Source organism: Clarias gariepinus, chromosome 21 (assembly GCF_024256425.1).
Source record: "Clarias gariepinus isolate MV-2021 ecotype Netherlands chromosome 21, CGAR_prim_01v2, whole genome shotgun sequence".
NCBI lineage: Eukaryota > Metazoa > Chordata > Actinopteri > Siluriformes > Clariidae > Clarias > Clarias gariepinus.
In genome coordinates this window covers 28,018,391-28,041,242 of record NC_071120.1, presented here as the reverse complement: position 1 = coordinate 28,041,242, position 22,852 = coordinate 28,018,391, and the positions used below count along the sequence as shown (strand labels likewise).

Here is a 22,852-nt window from a genome sequence, read left to right as displayed (position 1 = left end):
TTGAATGCTGCAAATAAAAGTTATGATTGCGTATGTGTTCATCTGCGTTGCCATTAAACCCTTAAAGTGTTTATACATTCTCATACTTTGTAGTCTGCTGGAGCTTGCTTTGTGCACAGTGTCATGTCTATCTTCTTCTTTGTTGTTTAACGCCGCGCCACATGGAGGTCTCATTCAACCCTCGTTTTCCCAGCCTCTTAAAGGCCATTTTCCAGACCAGGCTTAAATGCTTCGTTCCCTGATCTTGTCTTGACTTGTTCTGTGTCTTAAACTCTTTGTCTGCTTTATCCTGCACTTCCACACACTCTTTCTTCTCGACACGTTCCCTCTCAGTACCTCTTTTAAGTCGACCTGCTATTCCAGTCTTATTCTTAAAAACATTGAATACTTCCTCCCTGATCAGTGACCCCCCCCCCCCAATCTAAACGACTCTTATCATTGCCTTTCACTCACCTGTTACGTCACCCCTAGCCTTCTCCTGCATATCCATCCATCCATCCCGCTCTTATTTGATGTGACGTTATCCTCCAATCCGCTAGTTGGCGACACATAAAGATTCGCGCACCCGAAATCTCGCGAGAACGAATACTGCAACGTCATAACGATGTTTCTGGAGTAACGTTAGAGGAAGTTATTCCAGTAATTTCTCTTTAACGGAAACCAAAAGAAATTTCTCGAACTCAGCTCTGCGCTTTGTAATACACATTTAGATAAGTATTCGGTGAGGTTTGGAAGCTTTTTGTCCAACATGATGTCGGATGATGACCAGCCTAAGACGTTGTAAGTATATCGGACTAATTAGCATAAAAGTGAACTAGCATTCATGCTAGCTGACTAGCTCGGTACCTGGTCACGCTGTAGCGGAGAATCATTAGCGTTAGCATTAGCCACTGACTTGGAATCGAACCAATTGTCTCTGGTTAAGATTTTTAGACATGATGATGATTGGTATTGAAAATATAAATATTTTTGCTAAAAATAAACAAAATAAAATAGTGAAGTAAATTGTTGTTTAATTTTTGAAATGAGCTTCATCTAGTTAGCATGCTAATTAGCGCAGTGAAGCCGGGGAAGATAATGTAGCCAACTAGCAAACTTTTTTTTTTCTTAAGTCAGATTTATTAATTCGATTGATTGTCGGTAGTTTTTACACCGTATAACATTATAAAATAAAATCTGCGTTTTGTTTGTGTTTTTTTTATGTGCTTCACTATTACCACAAATCTAGCCGGCTGTTTGAGTTTTTGTGCCGTCAGCTAACCGGCTAGATCCGGTTTCTGTGCCGTTAGCCCTCGCGCTCGGGGTTCTGCTTTTTCAAAAGGGTTAAAGTAAGGCTAATGGGGTTTATACAGGGGGTAACACACGGGGTAACGTGGGGCAGGTCGGCGTGGAGCGGGGTGGAGGTGCGGCCGCGACTAGCCGGGGGTTTGAGTGAAAACGTGGCAGCAGCAGCAGTCAGGGCTGTGTGTGTGGCCTGGAGCATGGAGGGAGACTCGAATCAAGAGCTCAAGCACACGATCATCCGCCTTATATACGTGATTAAATGCTTTAAACTATTCCTTCTGCCTTTTTTTTTTTTGTCTCTAGTTAAAATCAAAGCCTCATGGATTATTAATGGGGAGCAAATATAGGGCGTTAGACACAAACAAGGCGGTACAGATATTTAAAAAAATGCATATTGTAGATGCAGCTTAACTGCATCTCCCATTCTCCCCCCCAAAAGTTAATGCATTAAAAAAAAAAAAACTTTTTTGGAGGGTTAGTACACACGCCTCACATTCTTTTCCTCTCCCTCAGTGTATGTCCTTACATGTTCCCTTTGTTTGTAGAAATCATGTCCGTTTCCTCCCGATCGTTAATTTCCAAAAAGGTTTCGAGATTAGTGGGGAAAAAAATAAAACTACTCATTTACACAGGTTTATTTCCCATCTCTTTGCCAAGATGTTAACTTTCCAAAGTTTATTTCAAGATATTCCAAGCACATGAACACATGCAAACATCACATTGGTAAAAAATTATGAAGACTGCAACCCGGTTTCTAACTCCTCAGCTCTCTGAACGACTTGGTGAATAATAAATTTCCTTCCTGGCAATCATTCATCCATTGGAAAAATGAGTCATCCTATGTTCATTGAGAAATCTCTAGAGGACATCTTGGTCAAACTTGGTGTTTTTAAGAGAGGCTCAGGGATATAGCGTGGATGGATCGCGTCGTCCTGCATGTTTGTTCGCGTTTCATTTTGTGTCATCTCTTTCCTCAAATGTGTATCGCTGCCACGGGTCTGAAGTGAGCGAGCATTTGGATGTAAAAGTTTTGTTTGTTTTGTTTGATGTCATCGTGTTGTGTTAAAGTCGAACAGTACATCATAAATTAATAAATTGTAGAAATCAAATTGTTCCCCCTGCCTTTTCTTCATATTGAATGATGTAGATTGAATGAAAGAAATTCGGTAAATTTTTTTACCGTAACAGGCTACAAAGTACCTAAAGATACAATTTAAAAAATGTCAATTTTAGCAGCAACCTCATTTCCCCTTTTGTCTGTTTTAATCACTCAGCATCAGCAGTATACCAATCACCGGCCTGATCATTTGTCATCATCTGCCCATGTTTTTAACTGGTTTATGCCGTAAGTTAGATGTTTATGATCAAATGATTCATAGATCACTGTGTGGCTTAACAAACAAAAAAAATATTTCTCTGAAACCGCTTAGGGACTGGGCTGAAAAGAACATGGAGAACTATTTCTCAAGACTAAAAAAAAATAACAAAAACAAGAAAGTGTGGAGCTTTAGAAGCACAATTTGAAGAAATGGTCGTCAAGACTTTTGCACAGTGCTGTGTATACAATCCTTCCTTGACATTCTGTTTCAAAACCACTTATTATAAGGAAATGCGTTTCTCAAACCAGACAAACAAACAGACAAAAAACTTGCATATATTTTTTTCTTATCTTATTGTTTTTTTTCTTCCTCCTTCCAAAGGTACGTCGGCAACCTCTCCAGGGACGTGACGGAGGCTCTCATCATGCAGGTGTTTACCCAGATCGGACCCTGCAAGAGCTGCAAAATGATCATCGATGTGAGTGCACACACCCCATTGTAAACTTTGGGGCGGAGCTAGAAATAAGAGAGGGACACTTATTTAATCAAACACGTTGTTTTCTCATCAACTTTGATCTCACTTCGTTGAACTCCAAATCGAACAGTGCACTTCAGAGTCATTACAGTGGAGCACAGGATTACTTTAGCAGATGTTTCTTGAAGAATTCTGGCCCAATTGTAGCTTTTCTTTTTTTTGAACTTTTTTTTTTTCTCCTTGTATTTCAGACTGCAGGAAACGACCCGTACTGCTTTGTGGAGTTCTTTGAGCACATGCACGCCGCTGCTGCCCTGGCCGCCATGAACGGACGCAAAATATTAGGAAAGGTAATGCGAACTACCAAAGACTGGCCACCACATTATTTATTTTTTTGTCTCCCTTTGTTGTTTTCCTTTGATTCCTCTTCAACAGGTAAGTAAAGTGGACTTACCTAAAAACAAGAAAAAAAATAACAAAACCCAGTCCTAATTTGGGGGTGTCCTTACATTTGCACTTGGACATTTGTTCGCTAATGAAATAAGCGTGGTTAAATGTGCGACTTAGAGCGCAGCGACACGTGAATGTTGCAATACAAATTCAGTATGGTGATATCGTTTTAGGTGGTCCTTGGTGATACCTGTCTCTAATAATTATCGCATTCTCTTCTGCGTGGACTCTGATTTAAAACGTGTTCGTCACTTTACTTTTATTCTTCATGTTTGTTTTGTCTCTTTCCTTTCAGCTGTGTATGTCAGACATGTTTCTAACTCGAATGTTAGTCATGCGACTTGTTTGCCTATTAACAAGGCTCCCTTTTTTTTTTTTTTTTTTTTTTACCTTGAATCTTGTAAGGGTTTAAAGAGCCAGACATTTGGTCTGATGCTTTGAGGTGAAATATAAGCAGAGGACGTCTTTAAACACTGAAATCAAAGCGCGTAGGCGGAGCCTCGACGGCTCCAATCGGCCCAGGCGTGTTGAGTGTTTGACGTTTGTGTCTATAGTGATTCATACCTGTGGTATTAATGATGAGTGTGTGTGAGATCACGAACGCTTGCTTTGTATGCATGTCTACACATACACATGTATTTTGCCGACTCATCTCGTCGTTGTGAACCACCGATTTAACGTTCCTCTGCCAGACCACACCTCATCTTGTATACCAGCCCGCCTTCTTTACTACTTCTTCCGCAATGCCTTAGCAAAAATATATTCAGAGCAAGTATTTTATCCTCAACAGGTAATGAAGGGGCGTTTGAGGAGTAGTACACGTTAATGTCACTCTGTTGTAAGTCTCTAGACCTTTTTACTCCGCAGAAATGATTTCTTTTTAAACAAAAAATTAGATTTGTAAAATAAAGTTAACAATTTGAGTGACACAGGAACTGTTTCTCTTGCTTATAAAGAGTTCTTTTTGTTTTCTTCTTCATTAGTCTGTTTCCGTTCTCAGTAAATTTAAGAAGGATTACCAGCTGTGATTTTGAGGGACTTGATGTTCTTTTTGTTTGTGTGTTACTCACAGGACATGAAAGTGAACTGGGCCTCAATGCCAAGCAGCCAGAAGAAAGACACAAGCAGTAAGTATTAATGCCTCCTCATTAACCTCAAGTCAGAATATTTTAGTTTTAGCTTCCCAATTCCCGCTTGTTCTGCATGACCTATTCGATAATTATCCATTAATTACAAGCGAACATTTTTGCTTTATCAGCGTTTATTGTTCACAAAACAAGATAGTTCTTGTTCTCATTTCTGTTACAGTCCTGATGTCTGAAAACTTCAATGTAGGCCATTAAAAAGTGACCGTGACACTAGAGACTCCTTTCTTAAACGTTTAACATCATTTTGAACACTAACAGTTTTGTATAAACGTATTTACCTTTTCTAAATACGTTTATAGGGGGAACATTTCTAGTTGATAGAAACTTTATCCCACTCTTTAGTATGGAGTTCAGTTTTTGACCAGTCATAATGGAGGAGCCGTGATGTAAACGTATTTCAGCTCTTGTTAACTCTGTGTCTCCCCTCATGCAGATCATTTCCATGTCTTTGTCGGCGACCTGAGCCCAGAAATCTCCACAGAGGACGTCAGAGCCGCCTTCGCTCCATTTGGAAAAATATCGTAAGTTTTTCTTGTTTAAAATTCAAGTTTTTCTTTTCCCGTCTCTGAACGTGCGTATTTAACACCTTAGTGAGGTGATGTGTGTACAAACCAGTTTAGTAAACCTCTTCAGAAATCAGATTGAGATTGATGTATGGTTTGGATGTTTGTTGTGTGCAGCGATGCTCGTGTGGTAAAAGACCTGGCTACTGGGAAGTCTAAGGGCTATGGGTTTATCTCCTTCATTAACAAATGGGTAAGAATGCCCGTGTATGTCTTACACATAATTAATATATATGTACATGCACAAGTATACTGTATGTGCATTCATTCCTAATAACATCAGAGTTTCCTGTGTAATTTATGATGATTGACAGGATGCGGAGAACGCCATCCAGCAGATGAACGGCCAGTGGCTGGGAGGCAGGCAGATCAGAACCAACTGGGCCACCAGGAAGCCTCCTGCACCCAAGTCCAACCCCGAGAGTCAGTCTGGTAGTCAGTTAGAAACACTTTTCTCCTGCCTTTACACACTTTAACTCTAATTCAGTATCAGCATTCCTCTGACACCCTGTCTTGTCTCTCGTCTAATAGCAGGCAACACCAAACACCTGTCCTACGATGAGGTGCTGAATCAGTCAAGCCCCAGTAACTGCACTGTGTACTGCGGAGGGGTCACTTCCGGCCTCTCAGGTGCGTGTGTGTGTGAAGCTACTCTACCTTCTCTGTCTTAAAGAAACTTTTTACATTTTTAACATTTTAGATTCCTAAACAAGCCCCCCCCCCAATCACTGATGCATCCCTGTAAATGAGCTGTTGCCATAGAAACGATGCCATATTCAGACGAGTGCATTAATACCGTAGAAACCTGGGATTAAACTGATTTAAAAAGGCTTGGAAATAATACAAAGTAAAAAAAAGATTTTTATAGTTGGGGCCAATAAACATTTATGCTAACATATAGAGGTGCACAATCAAGTTTGTGATTAGTCAGTCCTCAATACTAAATTATTTAGTTTAACTTATCCTGTAAGAAGTATAGCTGTTTAAGAGAAGTTAAAAAGTTAATACCTAAAAGTCTCATAAAATCTATTAATATATTATTTAGCGTGCACGCCAATGGTGTAGATAAAGCTGTATTAGATCTGACGTGTGACCTCACTTCCCCTGTTCCTCTACTTCAGATCAGCTGATGAGGCAGACTTTCTCTCCATTTGGACAGATCATGGAGATCAGGGTCTTCCCGGATAAAGGCTACTCATTCGTGAGGTGAGTCGTATTTTCAGAGAAAAAAAATCTTATTGCATTGATTAATAATGATTGAGGAGTGGAAATTAAGGTAATCACCTGGCTGCTGGAGCCATAATCCTTATTTACAGTACATTTTTGTAAGATAATGAGTTCTCGGTTCACGCTCCCGCAACTTTCTGTGGTTTCTTATAATTATAAACCTGTATGAGTGAATAAACATCTTCTCTACGCGCAGGTTCGATTCTCACGAGAGCGCAGCCCACGCCATAGTGTCTGTGAACGGGACGTGCATCGAAGGCCACACGGTCAAGTGCTACTGGGGGAAAGAAACCGCAGACATGAGGGCCATGCAGCAGATGGCCATGCCCCAGGTATGAGCATCAGTTTAGTGTAACAGGAAGGTGTGAGAGAGTGAGACAGACTAGTGGAAAATTAGGAAGGAAATGTGATAGGTCTGGTGCTCTCTGGTTGTTTTGTAGTGTTGTGACATGTTTGTAGTCATGTAGCATTTGATTTTGTCCAAAAAAAATCATCATATAAATGATCCATTATGCACACTAAATATCAATAAATATGCACGACCCTTAATTAATACTTCAAAATCAAAACTTAAAAAAAAAAAAAAATAATAAATTAAAGAAAATGTGTAAAAGGAACATGGTGTACAGTACAAGACAGACAGAGTGAGATAAAACCAAATAAATAATCCAAAAAATGATGCACAAGTCTCCTCAGTACATAAATGTGAAAATGTTAAAAACGCTAAATGTTTAAAAGGTTAGGTACGCTTTTAACCCAAAGAGTTGACCCTTATGTCAAAATTTAAATCGATTCAATGAAGCTGATCTTGTACTACTAAAAGGAAATGCATTTCAAATGCACAATAGCTCTTCTGCTTTAATCGTGACTGTGGGACACTTGAACAGAGTGGATCAGTAGACCGTAGAGCCTTAAAAACAAACAGTAGCATTTTTAAAATCAATTCTGTACTTGACCAGAAGCCAACGAATAGATGCCAAGTCTGGTGAAATATTAACTCTTAACCTTGCCTAGAAATTTTGGATGAGTTGAAAATAGTAGAGTGAAGACTGACAAGCTCCCATACACAGAATTGCAAAAGTTGAGGCGGGATGTAATAAACATTGTATTAATAAACCATAATATTTGGTTTCCGTTCAGGCAAAGCATAGCAAACTAGTAAAGCTACTCTTTACAATGGAGGTTTTGTGCAACAAATCTTAACAGCTGAGTCAAAGTTTTTTTTTTTATGCAGTTAGGAAGGTTAGAAAGAAAAGTGGCTCAAGTTGTAACCCGTGTTTGAGTACGCTCAAAAGGGGACAAAAATGACCACATCAGACTTGTCTTCGTTCAGCTGGAGAAACTTGTTTGCCAGCCAATCGAAAAGGGTGTATAGGTTACAAAGGGAGATATATCCAGGTGTCATCTGTTTAACACTGATGCGGCATGCCATGATGTTACACAGTGGACAATATAAAGGAAACAAAACTGCGCCCAAAATGGAACCTTGAGAATTTCATAGGCAACAGGAGCTGAAAATTTTGAAAATAATTTTAAAAAATTTAAAAAGAGCTGATGGGTAGGACAGAAACAACCATTCTAAAGCCTTACCCTGGAGCCCCACCTTGACATTTAAGTGGTGGTAAAAAATATTCTGGTTAATATTATTAAAAGCAGCAGTAAGATAAGATTGTAAGCAGCATAACTAAAGTGGCACAAGAGCCCGTGTCAATTAAGCGCTTTATATTATTAGTCGCTTTCAAAAGAGCCGACTCTGTACTGTGACCAGCCCTAAAGCCTGACCTGAACTTATCCACAATGTCTCTTTCACTTAGTTGTGAAGACAGCTGAGAGTATTCAGTTTTATTTATACAGTGTTTTTAACAATGCTCATTGACACAAAGCGGGGTAGACTGCTTTCTCTAACGTTTACTCACAGTTTCAGCATCAGCGTGTAGGTATTAAGTGACAGTTTGGGCTTTTCTGATGAGAGGTGTGTTTTAAAATGGAAAGGTAAAGATCTAGTAGAGATTAATGATGGTATGGACAACAACATTCCAAACCTTTTGGTGTATGTCAGTGACGTTACTGTAACACTGCGTTCTCTCCTTGTTTGACAGTCTTCACACAGTTCTGCAGTACATCCAATAATTTTAAAATTTTTACCACCATCTTCTGATTGGTCTGAGAAAAAGATTAGATGGATTTATGTTAATTTTATTTATTCTCATGAAGGGGTGTGCAAAGCTTTTACCGTACTTTGATCAGAGCTCTGTAATGTTAATAATTAGTGTTTAATTATGTGTTGCACTAATTTGCCCAACTTGCTATTGCTGATGCTCTTTTAAATGTTTGAATAAACTAACTTTCTCTCTCCCCTTTCTTCCCTTATGTCTCTTTCTCCATATTTCTTTCTTGTCTGCTCTTCTCCCCTTCTCATTCTCTTCTCTCTTTTTTTATATATCTTCGTCCCCCTTTAATTTGTTTCCTCTTTTCTTATCTTTTATCTTTTTCTTTTGTTTCGCTGTCTTTTTATCCCTGTTTTCTCTTCTTCTTCTCGCTCTCCCTTTCTCTCTTCAGCAGAGTAACCCGGCCTACGCGGCCCAGCCGTACGGACAGTGGGGTCAGTCTTACGGTAATGGCCAGCAGATGGGGCAATACATCCCTAACGGCTGGCAGATGCCGACGTACGGAGTGTACGGTCAGGCCTGGAACCAGCAGGGCTACAAGTAAGTACACCAGCACGCCGTCCGCCACACCCTCCTCCTCATCCTCCTCCTCACGTACCCCAACCCAGGAGGGCAGAACTACGCCAGCGGGACGGACCATTCCATCAGGAAACGGGGTGGTGGCTGCGGACTCCCACCCCATGTACAGCGTATTCGGATCATTAGCCCACCCTCGCCACCTGCTTTTTGTCTTCTTTTTTTTTTCCTCCCTCCCCCCGGGATTTTTCCCCACTTCATCTTGTAGTTTGGACTGATTTAAAAAAATATATAATACATGTCAGTCTTTTTAAAAATGTCTCCTTTTGGTTCATTTGCCTTTTTTTTTTGTTTATTTTTTTGTAATTATTAATCTCCCCAGTCTGTAGTCTGACTCCCAGATTTCAGTAGTTCTAGTTAAGTAGTGTTGAGAAACGTCGCGACCCCCCACCCCGTGCACCATTTTGTGAAAAAATTTTTCCCTCTGAATTATAATTTTCATTTGTTATTATGGACACACTGCAGCTCGACATGATTGTTGATTTTTTTTTTTTCTTTCTTTTTTTTCCTCTTCTTCTTCTTCTTTCTTTTATTCACAGTCTGGTAATTTTGTAAAAAAAAAATCTCTATATATAAATATAAATAAAACAAAGTAGAGGCGGTTTCCTCAGTGGCCTTGACATGCACTTGAAGTTCCCAAAACTTCTTGTGAAATAATATTGTTCTTAATTTCTCCAGCTTTTAACAAAATTCATTACTACACGTTAAGCACCACTGTTTTTGTCCTTCTTAAATTTATTTTTTTTCCTTTCTGCGATTAGAAATTTTTATAAAAGATGCCACATTGTGGATATTTCATTATAATGTACAATGCTTATGTTAAGCTCTGATGTTTAAATGTCCTTCTCTTGATCTTGTTTTTGTTTTTTGTTTTTGTTAAGTACATCTGTATAATTATATATATATTTATATATAATTATAATTGAAAATCATGGTTCCTTACGATGAAAATAAGGTTTGGGTTAGGACACCAGAGTGCTGTACGCTGTGTAAAGGTATTTTTGTAATTCTGTCGTCTTATGTTTAACGCTTGTAAATTGGGATTTGTTTCACCATCGTGTAAATCGTTTCAGGCGATCTCTAGCCGCTCTCTTTTCTGCGTCTGGAGTTTAGAGTTATATAGACTTGCCATTTTAAACGTTTTCTCTTTTTCCCTCTCAATTCCTTTCCATTTTTTTGTTTCACGAGCAAACGCGTCACTGTGTTGATTTTACAAGCCAAAGACGAGGATCGCCGTCAGATCTCCCGAGCCCTCTCTCTTTTATCAACGCAACCACTGTAGGTGTATCGAGAAACAGGAAGTCCTCTTCTCCTGCTTTTTCCACTTCCTGCCACAGAGCCGAGCTGTAGATGGTCATATCGGAGGGGTGTGTGTGTGTGTGTGTATAATGTTTTTCCATCAGTGTGTTCCTATTTAGTCATCTTTGTCCTTTAAAGAGAAGAGCTTAAGTAATTAAATAAATCTGATCTTTTTTTTTTTCTTTTTTCCAGTGTGTTATTTTTTTTTAATATCCACTTGTTTTTGCTAATGAATAAAATACTCTGCTTTCTAGAAATTGAAATTTTATTTTGTAAAAAGCTGAAGAAAAATGTACTGTTCGTCTTGGATTTTCTGGGTTTTTCCTTTTCTCATTCCGTTTTTTTTCTTTCTTTTTTTTTCTTCTCAAATTCTTTTAGAGGGACATTTAATTTCGTGTAAATAACTTGTTATCCATTAATATGATAACCATTAAAAGGCTGTTCCAGTATTCTGAGACTCTGAGAAGTTAAAATCATGGCTGTTTGTGTCTTTTATTTTTTTTTCTTTTTCTTTTTTTTTCTTCTAAAATTTGTCTTTTTTTTTCTTTTTTTAAGAAAAATATCCCTGAGGGTACAGACAAGCAAAAAATAAAATGAATGAATAAATAAACAAATTAATTGGATTTGTTTTTGATTAAACACTATTATGAAGAGTGAAAAAGTCAGGGTGAAGAAAATATATATGTATGTGCATTATATTTGAGTCCGGTGTGTAGAAGTAAGTGTTATAATTATTTTAAGGATTTGTTTGATGGTCTGTCTTGGAAAGTTAACTAATAGCGGCAGCCATCTTTCTAAGCGCTCCTGTGTTCAAAAAAAGAAAGACAAAGTGAGCTGCCGAAAAAGGTTCGTGTTTGTCTTGTGCCGGTGGGAAAGAAATTACGCAGTATGCTTCTTGGGTAGCACCTGTTGTATTAAAAGTAATTCCAGTATTAAATTTATATATATATTTTAACTTTTATTTATTCAATTGTTACTTTATAATGCTAAACTTGAAATACTTTTCTACGTTCCTCTTAAGTGTGTTTTTTTTGGGATAAAAGTATTGGTTCACTTATAACCAGACTACAGTGGAACCTTAAATTACGAGCATAATTCATTCTGGATGCGGGCTCCTATTCCAAAATGTTCGTAAACCAAATTTAATTTTCCCATAAGAAATATAAAAACTCAAATTATTCGTTTCATGGCCCAAACAATAAATACATAATTCATATAAAGTAAAAATAAAACAAATGAACCTGCACTTTACCTTAAAAAAGTGTTTCCATTTGTGTGTGCAGGCGCTGTGTGTGTGAGAATCCAGAGTAAGGAGCCCCTCCCCCTCTTCCTCTTCTCGTCTTACACAGTTACCCTTTCTCCACTCTTTTCACACACGCGCACACAAAGGAAACACTGTTTTATCGGAAATATAAACAAGAAATCTCTAATGACACTCGATTGAGTGACACACTAACGGAATCACTGCTGTAAAGTAAAAATAAAACATTAACCTGCACTTTACCTTTGAAAAGAACCGTGACAGAGCAGTGTTTCTGTGTAGAACAGAGTGAAAGTTGTGTGTGTCTGTGAAGGCGAAAGTAGGAGGAGTCCGTGTGTGTGGTACGGTGTCCAATAACGTGCAGAAAGAGCAGGCTAAGCTTTGGGGAGAGAAAGAAAATGAATCTTTAACCTCTCTAATGAAACTTGCTTTACACGATCTCTGTACACACGCATACAGACAAAATAAAATGTTTTATACACAAACACCCACGTGGTCACAGTGTTATAGTAGGCAGTACACGCGTGCACGGATGGTGATTATACCAGTAAGAGATGCGCACTAAGACCCAGCAGGGGAGACGATTACCCACAATTCCAAAACAGAAAAACCGTTGGTTCAGTTGTGATCACGTGATGCTCGGCGTTAAAACAAGAAGCATAGGCGTGATACAGGATACTCTTTTTTGACTCGTTTTCCAAGTCAAAATTTATTACAAATATTTGCTCGTCTCGCAAACCATGTTACTTGCAATCCGAGGTTTCACTGTAAATCAAAAATAATTATACACCAGTTAGATCAGACCAAGGTGTTCCACAAATGATGATAACAGACAGTAACGGCACTGTGAGGTGTAACTCTGTGTATGAGTGGGCGTGTCCCAGGTGTTGTCCAGTGGTTAATGACACTAACTGTGTGTCTCAGCGTGGGTAAGAGTAGGTCTGTACGGTCCGCAGTCCTTCTGAATCGCCTCTGAACCGTCCGCGTCGTTCTGTTCACCGCTAACACTTAGCTTAGCTGAATCCCAAATCCCTCTCTAAACCCTGATCAAGGGCACTACTTAGTGTATGGAACAAGGGAACAATTGAACAATCAACCCTACGAGATTTCTATTTAACACTATTTGAGATTCAATCCCAGAACCTGGAAGTTAATGTGGAGCTGATATTCTAAAGTGTAAATATACAGTAAATCTGGTGAGTTTCTCAGGACTGTCCACCACCTGCATGGTTTATTCTCCTCACCTTCTGACTACAGAGTACCGCTAAGAGTTTAACACCACTCTCACCTCCTGTTTATTACACTAAACGCCGCTCGCTAACTGCCAGTCGCCAGCTTCACCAGGTGCGAGAGGATATTTGTCGGCGGTTAAATAAAGAAAAAAATTATAATCTGTTGATCATAAAAAGTGTTAGTGGAACTGTTGTATACAAGCCATATCACACTCGAGGTCGTGCTGTTGTGCTGAATATCAGCACGGCTGTGATACTCAGGCTGTGCTCTCCTGCCCACGACCTAAAATGTTGATTTTTAAGAATTTAATGTTTAGAGTTTAAATAGTGTTTCTTTGTTTTTAGTTTTATGTAAGCTCACTTGTTTAAATTCTTTTCAAAGTTGTAACTGTTCCTTTTCTCGGTATTAATGACACATTGGGTGCTTTTGATTACGGTGGTGTTTGGTTTGTTGCTATATCAATTCAAGCGTAGAGGAAAGCAAAACCATTGCTAATGTCTTTAAATAAAAAGGCGCGGTGGCGTTGCTTTGAAGTAAGCGATTGCGTAATGAGGCGCTCCGTGGCTGAGGGGCATTTTAGTGAATAAAACCTGCACCAAACTGGTGTGACAGGTGATGATGTAGAGTAATAGACAGTCTGCCTCGTCCTTCATTATACTTCTTTCGTTATCCTGGTTTAGACTCGCCGAGTGTGCAGAGTGACATAATATCACATTCTCAGTGTAAGTTAATTAAAATCTAAGACATTTTTAGACCACTCTATACACTGTTTTGATAATTCGTGCAAACTTTCAAAGAAATTAATGACTTTAGCCACAATGGAAAGAACCAGTGAGTGTAAACGCTAGCGAGTCGTATCGTGCTCCCCCTCCCCCCCCCCCCCCCAACTGTAGGAAAGTGTGTGAAAGCGAGTCCACTTCAGAACTGATCACTTCTACACACACACACACACACACACACACACCTTATAACACTTTCATAGCTAACAAAATCCCTTATAATAATAATAATAATAATAATAATAATAATCATTTTTCTGCGTATCACTGAGTACTCAGATTAATTGTCATGGAATTAATTACAAACATAATTGTAAAGTTTGCATTATGCACTTGTAGAAAAAGGCATGTACATCCACCCATACACTCCCAGTCAAAAATCTGGACACACCTTCTAACTCTACACTGTAAAACAAAACGTACGGCGTCCAAAATACACAATAACCTCATTTGAACAGTTAATATTCTGAAATAAATAAATAAATAAATAAAGAAGACTTGATTTATTAACAGCTAAACTGTTCATTTAAATTATTAAATTAGTTAACGGTCTGAAGTTTACCCTTTTTATGAACGTATCATAACAAAATATTTGATCCGTCTCCTTGGAAAGCCTTGGTTTGGGCCGTCAGGGGCTTCGGGCCGTCATAATGATATAAGTTTTGATGTTGCTTTGATTGACAGGTGTACCTGCTGCTGCTGTCAGTGGACCAGACGAAGCTCATAAGTGAAGGCCAGCAGCAGGAGGTGATGAGCTCTGACGTCAGTGATGCAAGAGCTGAGGAGGAAACTGAAGTTCAGACACAACCAACCGAACCCACCGGCACAGGTCCAACCCGAGACGAGCTCCTGAACCACTCCCGTAAGTACCTGGACCTTGTGGACAGAACCCGGCAGCAGCTACAGAGTCAGTTTAGTTCAGGGTGCAGGGTAGATCTGTGGTCATGCTGTATGTTAGGAGGCTAGAGGGTCAGTACAACAGTGAATGTGTTTCACTTATATTAATACAACATTCACTTTTGCTGTTGGAGGCTCGGGTACAAAACAGTTTGGACTGTAGGAATTTTGTACTGGTTACCATGTTAACCATCACACCTTAATCGACGCGTGTTCCTCAGAACACACTGAGCACGCCGGTCTACACAACAAAGTAACCCTTATGCCCTTGCCGAAAAATTCCAGTTTGTCAGTAAAAAAACAACAACTATGTATAACAATGTAATGATGTATTCTTTTAATAAATATTTTCCTTAATGACATAATTATGTATTTTTGTCATATTTCTTGACATATTTCTTTTTATTTACGTTTTTAGTAATTATCATATTATCTTTTTATTGTCAAAGTAACAGCTTTATTCTTGAAAACCTATTATTATTTTCGTTGCTTAGGTCCCCAGTGGCCACCAGAGGGCGCGCAAGAACACCTGAACTGTAACACGGGTTTCGGTTTAGCGCTCCTAGCGGCGAACATGTGGAACTACATTTAGCGTGCACAAAACCTTTGGGAAGGCACAAGCCAAATTTAGAGAGCGCACAGGAGGAGGTTTGTAATAGCAGTGTCAGGTCTGAGTGTGAGGGAGGACGGAATCCTGAGTGTAACAGGTTATCTGAGCTCATGTTTGTCCCTCTGACGCCGCCTGTCTGTGAAAGCAGGAAGCAGCGCGTCACATATGTCAACTTGACCCGGAATGGAAGCGCCATCCTGTTCTGCTTTCAAAATAAAAGCTGAGGCTGTTATTTTTTTAATCAACCACCAGATGGAGACAGAGAGCAGGATATAATTTTTTATCCTTGTTTTTTAATATTCACCTTAAAAACAAAAGTTATTATAACCTCATTTAAAGTTTTTTTCTTTTTTTAATTTACAAATCATTTTACCAGAGAAAGTACTCAAGTGAAAGTACAAGTACAACTTTTTAACTCAAGTGGAAGTACCAACTATGTGCTCTAAAATTTACTTTATGTAAAAATGTCCAAGTCCTTCACAATAAACTGATTGTCCCTGATGTCTATCTGGCCGAGTTACTGATAAACAGTATTTTAAAGTGTGTTAAAACAAATTAAAGTTTACATTGTTAACGCCTTTCATTCCTTCTGTAGCTTAGCCAGTAGTCTATATAATTAAACATGTACATACTGCAAGTTTATAGAATACAGTAGGTTTTAAGCTCCATAATTACAAAAAATGATTTTAAACACAAAGCAAACGTGCAAGGGTTCTTTTGCGCAGTGTGTTAGCTAGTAACAAGTGTGCGGGTTCGAGACGCTTGAAAAAGGATCCAGAAGAATCTACAGCCCAGAGACCAAGTGGGCGGGATCTGTCAACCATCAAGGACTTTGGTGCGCTAATCAATCTGCAATTTCACAATGGCCTGCCAGTCATTTCTGTAACACTAGGACTGGTGCAATTGTTTTATTCCTGTCCGCGCTGCGTGGGGTGAAGCTCAGGTCGCGCTATGGTGTGAGTGACAGCATGAACACTCACGAGAATCGATACGCTTTTGTGTGATCATCATCTCTATTTAACATGTAGGGAGTAAAAGTACAGGACTTTCATCGGAAACATGCAGTGAGTCGAAGTCAAAAGTCTTGCAGTAGTACAGTGAGAGAGAAGTTGCTGGTTGGGTTTACTGTGATCTGATCTGTCTCCACGTGGATCGAAATGATAATCAAGTGATACTGAGACGTGCTGACTTCAGATACACTATAAGAATAACTTTGAGCAGCTCTATAACGACTGAATAACCATCGCCTACATCACAATGGATCAGAGACGTTATTGGTGGAGGCCGTGTGCCTCGAGGTTCAGCCGTTTGGCTTTGGACTGATTTCAGGATTGTTCTGTGCACCTGTGCATTTAATAAAGTACACCGTACTGTTGAGCAGCAAATATCTACCACCACCACCACCAACACCACCTCCACCACCTCCACCACACGCCTGCGCTGATCGGAGACCTCGTGCCCTCCGGTTAGAGGACCAACACCTTCTGACCAATCAGGATCCAGAACGTCTCAGCTTCTGCTGCCTGCAGGTGGAGCTGTTGGACAGCTGTTAGCTGTTAGGAGCTGTATCTAGTGTCTTACCCTCTCTCTCTTTCACACACACACACACACTCTTTTCATGAGCTGAGGAGTTTATCAGGTGTGTTTATCAGGTGCAGAACCACACACTCCACTCGACTGTACAGTACGGTTGCAGGAGTGATGAACAGTATCTAAACACGCAAACATATACACACACTTGTCACGTTTGTGTCCATGACTGAGCAAACTTTTATTTTGCTAAATAATTAGACAGCTAGCTGATACACGTTAGCATGCTGTAACTGGCATCGTGCTAATCGGAGGCCATTAGTTGTGTCGACACTTTTCCTATAATCAACGCCTACATGCATGTAGCACACCCTTACCTGCTAATGTTAGATATATAGTTGCTATGGTAACGATATTAAACTATTTAAAGTGTTTTTTAGGTATGGATTATCATTTTTTGGTTGCCAGTGATATTCTAAATGGTTGGTTTCTGTTTGTTGTCATGGTAACATTGTATCAGGGCACATATTTAAGAATAATATAGAAATAATATAGCAAAATATTTCCCCATTCTTTAAGGTTTACATCTCACATTAAGGGGGAAGTTTGTGTTGCATATTGCTTGTACAGTTTATAGTGCTCAGATTTTAGAGTTCTCTTTTTATCGAAACTTCCCTGTCTAATATCTGGTTTGGGGGCAGGGCTTATTTCTGGCCCAGAAAAAAAAAACAATTATTTATATATTTTTTTAATCCAAGAATAGTTAAAGAGAAAGAGAGAGATCATGTGTATAGAAAATAACACACTGCACCTTTACGTAATATTGTTTTGTTTAAATATAAACTGTATAGTATATAGAGATACAAGATATTCTATGCATAACTATAGTGTGTGTGTGTGTGTGTGTGTGTGTGTGTGTGTGTTTTGCAGAAGGTCCATCAGTGTGCTGCTTTACAGGTGAGATCCTGAGATGTTCAATCTGATCCAGGATCCGCTCTCTACGTCTCTAAGTTACTCACCATAACCCCGAGGTTGTGTTTGAGAGAAGAACAGGGACGCTTTCTAACGCTGCTATTTTGAGATCTCGATTAAACCTGCACTAGTGCACTTTAACTTGATCTACTGGGTCTTTGATCTGGTTAAATGTTCTATGATCACTCTGATACCACAGCAATTTGCCATCCGTTACAGTTTATTATTAATTAAGGGCTAAATGATGCTTTTGTGTAAACGTGTGCACACTGACATTACGCACAATCAATCCCACAATGCATTGCAGCATGATGCCATGTCACAAGCCTTATAGGAGAGTTGGTTAGAGAGAGAAAAAGTGTGTGAATGGGGAAAGAGCGTGTGTGTGTGTGTGTGTATGGACTGACACGGTGATAAATGAATCCTTTTCCCCAGCCAGCCTGACTCTGCCCAACATTAATACTGATCCTGCTAGAGAGAGAGCGAGAGAGAGAGAGAGAGAGAGAGAGAGAGAGAGATGTCAGGAGATGAGTTACAGAGCACATTAGAGTTGATACAAAGATCCTTCCTCCTGTCTCCAGCATCAGTTTTCTAAAACTAAACCTGCAATGCCTTGTGTGTGTTTATGTGTGTGTGTGTGTGTGTGTCCATATATGGATGGATCACCTAAAAATATAGACTGTGCACAAGGGTTTACAGGATATTTTTACACAAGCCACACCTCCTTCACTAAGATTGACAAGTACACAGGCCAGACCTCCTTCACTGAGACAGACAGGTACATTTGCATTTAGGCATTAAAAAAAAATCTCATTACACATCTGAGCAGTTGAGGGTTAAGGGCCTTGCTCAAGGGCCCAACAGCGGCGACTTGGTGGTTGTGGGGTTTGAACCTGGGATCTTCCGAACCGTAGTCCAATGCCTTAACCACTGAGCTACCCCTGGCCCACACACACCACTCTGAGACTGACAGGTGCACAGGCCACACCTCCTAGCTGAGACTGTAATATACAGGCCACACCTGCTAACTGAGACTGACGGATACGTTTACATGTATTTACATTTAGGCATTTGGCAAACGCTTTTATGCAGAGCGACTTACAGAGATACACAGGCCACACCTTCTTCACTGAGACTGATTGGTACATGAGCCACACCTTCTAACAGATATAATATTGTAAAATAAATGTTTACACTGAATTTAAAAATTATAGATTAAACTGACATAATTTAATTAAAAAATAAAAAATGTGTACAGAAATATTTGGAGAAAATCCTAAAAACTAAGATATATAACAAAGAAATGTATAAACATATATATAACTTTAATTGTGTTTATTGTGTTAGCAAATTAGAAAAAATATTTTACCCGAATGAATAGCATTTAAACAGATATGTACCACATCACCAAGATTCCAGTCAGTATAATAACTGAAAAAAACAACATAAACAACCTCAATTACAGTGGAACCTTGGATTACGAGCTTAATTCAAAGTAAATCGAAGCAAATCTCCCTGCAAGAAATAATGGAAACTCAAATTATTCGTTCCATAGCGTCGAAAAATAAATACATCTAAATAATTCATACAAAATATAAAGTAAAAATAAAACTAATTAAGCTACATTTTACCAGTAAAAAAAGTTCAAATAAATCCCAACAGATAAGTGTTTGCGTTTATGTGTGCAGGCGCTGTGTGTGTGTGTGTTTGTTTATTTGTGTATGTGTGTGAAGTAAGAGAAGAAATCAGCCTGTAAAGGGGCACGGTGTCAAATTGTGTGTGCGCACACATAACGACAGAGAGGGAGAAAATGGATCCTTAACTTCTTTAACGATACTTTCTTTTACCTTACGCATGCGCACACAGGTGGTAAAAGAAACAATACACGTGTGCTGTACACACACGCTTACAAACACAAAATAAAATATGTTTTACGCGCACACACGTGGTCACAGTGTTATAGTTAACAGTACATGCGTGCACGGATGTTGATTATACCAGTAAGAGATGTGCACTAAGACTCAGCAGAGGAGACGATTACCCACAATTCCGCAGCGCAAGAGAGAGAGAAATCATTGGCTCAGTTATGATCACATGACGCTTAACGTCAAAACCGCATGTGTGATACATGATACTCAGTACTCGTAAACCAAGACCTGTTCGTTTTCCAAGTCAAAATTTATTAAAAATCTTTGCTCGTCTTGCGGAACACTCGCAAACCGTGTTACTCGCAATCCGAGGTTTCACTGTAACTATTTTATGTACATAAAGAAAGGAAAATTCCAGAACTTCCAAAAGCCATCAAATAAATATGTTTTTATTTGCAACTGGTAGGAGTTACAGGTGTGTGTGTGGGTGTGTGTGTGTGTGTGTGCGCGTGTACACGCCAGCTGTCAGAAAATAAACTCATTACACTGATTAACCTTGACGTGCCCAATGTGGTCGCCAGCAGCAGCTCACCTCTAATGATACAATTAATCCTTAATTAAGACACACTGTCTAACGTGTGTGTGTGTGTGTGTGTTTCACCAGTGCACTAATTACATTAAATGGCTGATCAAATTTGGCTCTGATGTGCTACACATCACCTGCGACACCTCTGAAGCACACACACACACACACACACACACTGTAGCTGCACTCTGTTCTCGATCTTTCCATCACTTTAGCTTAGCGTTTAGCTCAAACTGGCAGCAGATTTTAATATCTGTTGGTAGCTAAGCAGCACGTTAGCGTCTAAAAAAAAAAAAGCTAACTACGTCATTTAAACCAAGTAAAACCTTCTGACAAACTTTAAATTATTGCTAGCTAGCTTTCTAAACTTTTTTTAGTTAGTATGAGCTAACCTGACAGGATTTAGGAGAGGATTTCTAAAACAGATTTATACATTTTGATGCTAATCGCTTTTGATGTTAACACGCTGGTTGACCTCGACTAATCTGACAGGCATGTGTGAGAATTTAAAATGCGTATAATCTTTACTGATCATGCTAACTGCTAGCATTAGAGGATGTTTTTATGTCATATTTATAAGGATTCATGTTAGTTTCTGTTATTGTGGCTAGTTAGCATCAGCTAACATGACAGGACACCTGAATGTAAGGCATATCAAAACTATTCATGCTAGCTGGTTAGCTTACATGAGCTAATCTGAGCGGATTTAAAAGTGTGTGTGTGAGTGAGTGTGACAGGAACAGTGATAGATAGATGTCAGTGTGTGTCAGTGCAGTGTGACTGTGAGCGCTGACAGGTTTGTCTTCCTGTCAGTCACCTTTCCACACACACACACACACACACACACACACACACACACACACACACACACACACTTTATATCTCAGAATACCCCCCCCCCCTCTCTCTTGGTCTGTCTTTCATTCTCTGTCTCTGTCTCTCACACTTTCTTTCGCATTCTCTTTTTCATCATCTATCTATTCTTCCTCGTGTGTACACTTTCCTCTCTCTTTTCTGCCTCTTTTCTCTCTTTCATACTCTTCTGTGTCATTTTCCCTTTTGTTTGTCATTCTCTCTTATCTTTCTCTACTTCTGTTTTTTAAGTATTCCTGCCTAAACATTCTATCATTCCTATACACACTCTCTTTTTGTCAGAACATGTGTGTGTGTGTGTGTTCTGTCATCCCCACCTCATCAGAGTGTGTATGAGTGCATGCCGCAGTGTGTTTATGCAGTTTGTCTTTAAAAAAGATTAGGTGTGTGAATAGGAATCCAGAACAATACTAGACAGATGCCTGCACGTGTGCGTGTGTGTGTATATATATGTGTTGTGTGTGTGTGTGTGTGAGTGAGAGATGTGTGATGATCTGATGACAGTTTTATGGTTGAGGATAGAGAGGGAAACAGGAAGAGTGGAGTGAGGCCAAATAAAAGAAAGAAGGCGAGCTGGATGGAGATAAAAGGAAGACAAGAGAAGAGAGAGATGACAGACGTGAGGATGATAACAAGGAACATGCTTCCCACACACATGTATCAGAACACCACACACACACACACACACACACACACACACACACTGAGCTCCAAATATTTGAACAGGCTCATAGGCAGGAGAAAGTGTCTAATGCCTTGTTCACAACTGCTCTTAAGAAGAAAGACAGAAGAAGAAGAAACATCTGTCTGTAGCGAGTCCCTCACACCTGGTGTTGTGATTGCTCAACGCATCTCCAGTGTCCACGTCTCATCGGATTCCATATACCTATTCTGCTGGACGTTTATTAGATCGGTCTTCCTCTGTATTGATTTTCTCATCTGTTCTCAAAGACACGCCCATCAGTTTTATAGACACACCCATCTGTTATCATAGACACGCCCATCTGTTTTCATAGACACACTCATCTGTTATCATATACACACCTGTTTGTTCTCCAAAGACACACATCTTTTTTTCATAAACATGCCCATCCATTCTCATTGACACGCCCATCTGTTTTTATAGACACGCCCATCTGTTTTTATAGACACACCTATCTGTTTGCATAAACACACCCATTTGTTATCACAGACACACCCATCTGTTCTAAATGACAAGCCCATAGATTATCAATGACACGCCCATTTTTTAAAAAGACGCCCATGTTTTAAAAAGACGCATATCTGTTCTGAATAACAAGCCCGTAGGTTATCAATGACACGCCCATCCATTCGAAATGACACGCCCTTTTGTTCTCGAAGACACACCCATGTGTTTTCATAGACACGCCCAGCTGTACTAACACCCATCTGTTTTTAATAAACACTCCCATCTGTTATCATTGACACACCCATCTGTTCTGAATGGCACGCCCATCTGTTCTTGATGCCACCCCCATCTGTTCCAGATAACTTTGGAGGATTAGTTATTAGTAGATTATCAATAACACACCCATCTTTTCTAACAGACACACCCATCTGTTTTTAATTAACAAACTCATCTGTTCTAAATGACACGCCCACCTGTCCTAAATAACATGCTCATCTAAATGTTCTAAATGATGGAACTCTGTTCTTAATGTCACACCTATCTGTTCCAAATTATACAGGCATCTTTTCTAATACCTCTATCTC

General features: G+C 39.4%; 1 protein-coding gene across 5 annotated transcripts; it reads left to right on the top strand.

Moving 5' to 3' along the window:
- Positions 1–597: 597 nt before the first annotated feature.
- tia1l (cytotoxic granule-associated RNA binding protein 1, like) lies at positions 598–10,982 on the top strand. 5 transcript variants are annotated; one of them, XM_053481376.1, is made up of 11 exons: positions 598–780; positions 2,985–3,081; positions 3,330–3,428; positions 4,601–4,655; positions 5,110–5,197; positions 5,357–5,432; positions 5,554–5,662; positions 5,771–5,869; positions 6,361–6,445; positions 6,663–6,798; positions 9,029–10,982. In XM_053481376.1, exons 1-11 carry the CDS (start codon positions 749–751, stop codon positions 9,176–9,178), a joined length of 1,026 nt encoding a protein of 341 aa, XP_053337351.1. In that variant the 5' UTR covers positions 598–748; the 3' UTR covers positions 9,179–10,982. The 5 variants fall into 5 exon arrangements, with proteins under 5 accessions (XP_053337351.1, XP_053337350.1, XP_053337348.1 ...); XM_053481375.1 differs by having other exon boundaries at positions 9,026–10,982; XM_053481373.1 differs by having other exon boundaries at positions 5,554–5,671; positions 9,026–10,982.
- Positions 10,983–22,852: the final 11,870 nt, after the last annotated feature.

Coding starts and splice junctions, on each gene's coding strand:
- tia1l (XM_053481372.1), top strand. CDS start 749: ATGATGTCGGATGATGACCAGCCTAAGACGTT. Junction 3,082..3,329: donor GCTGCAAAATGATCATCGAT/GTGAGTGCACAC, acceptor CTTGTATTTCAG/ACTGCAGGAAACGACCCGTA. Junction 5,675..5,770: donor CCCCGAGAGTCAGTCTGGTA/GTCAGTTAGAAA, acceptor CTCGTCTAATAG/CAGGCAACACCAAACACCTG.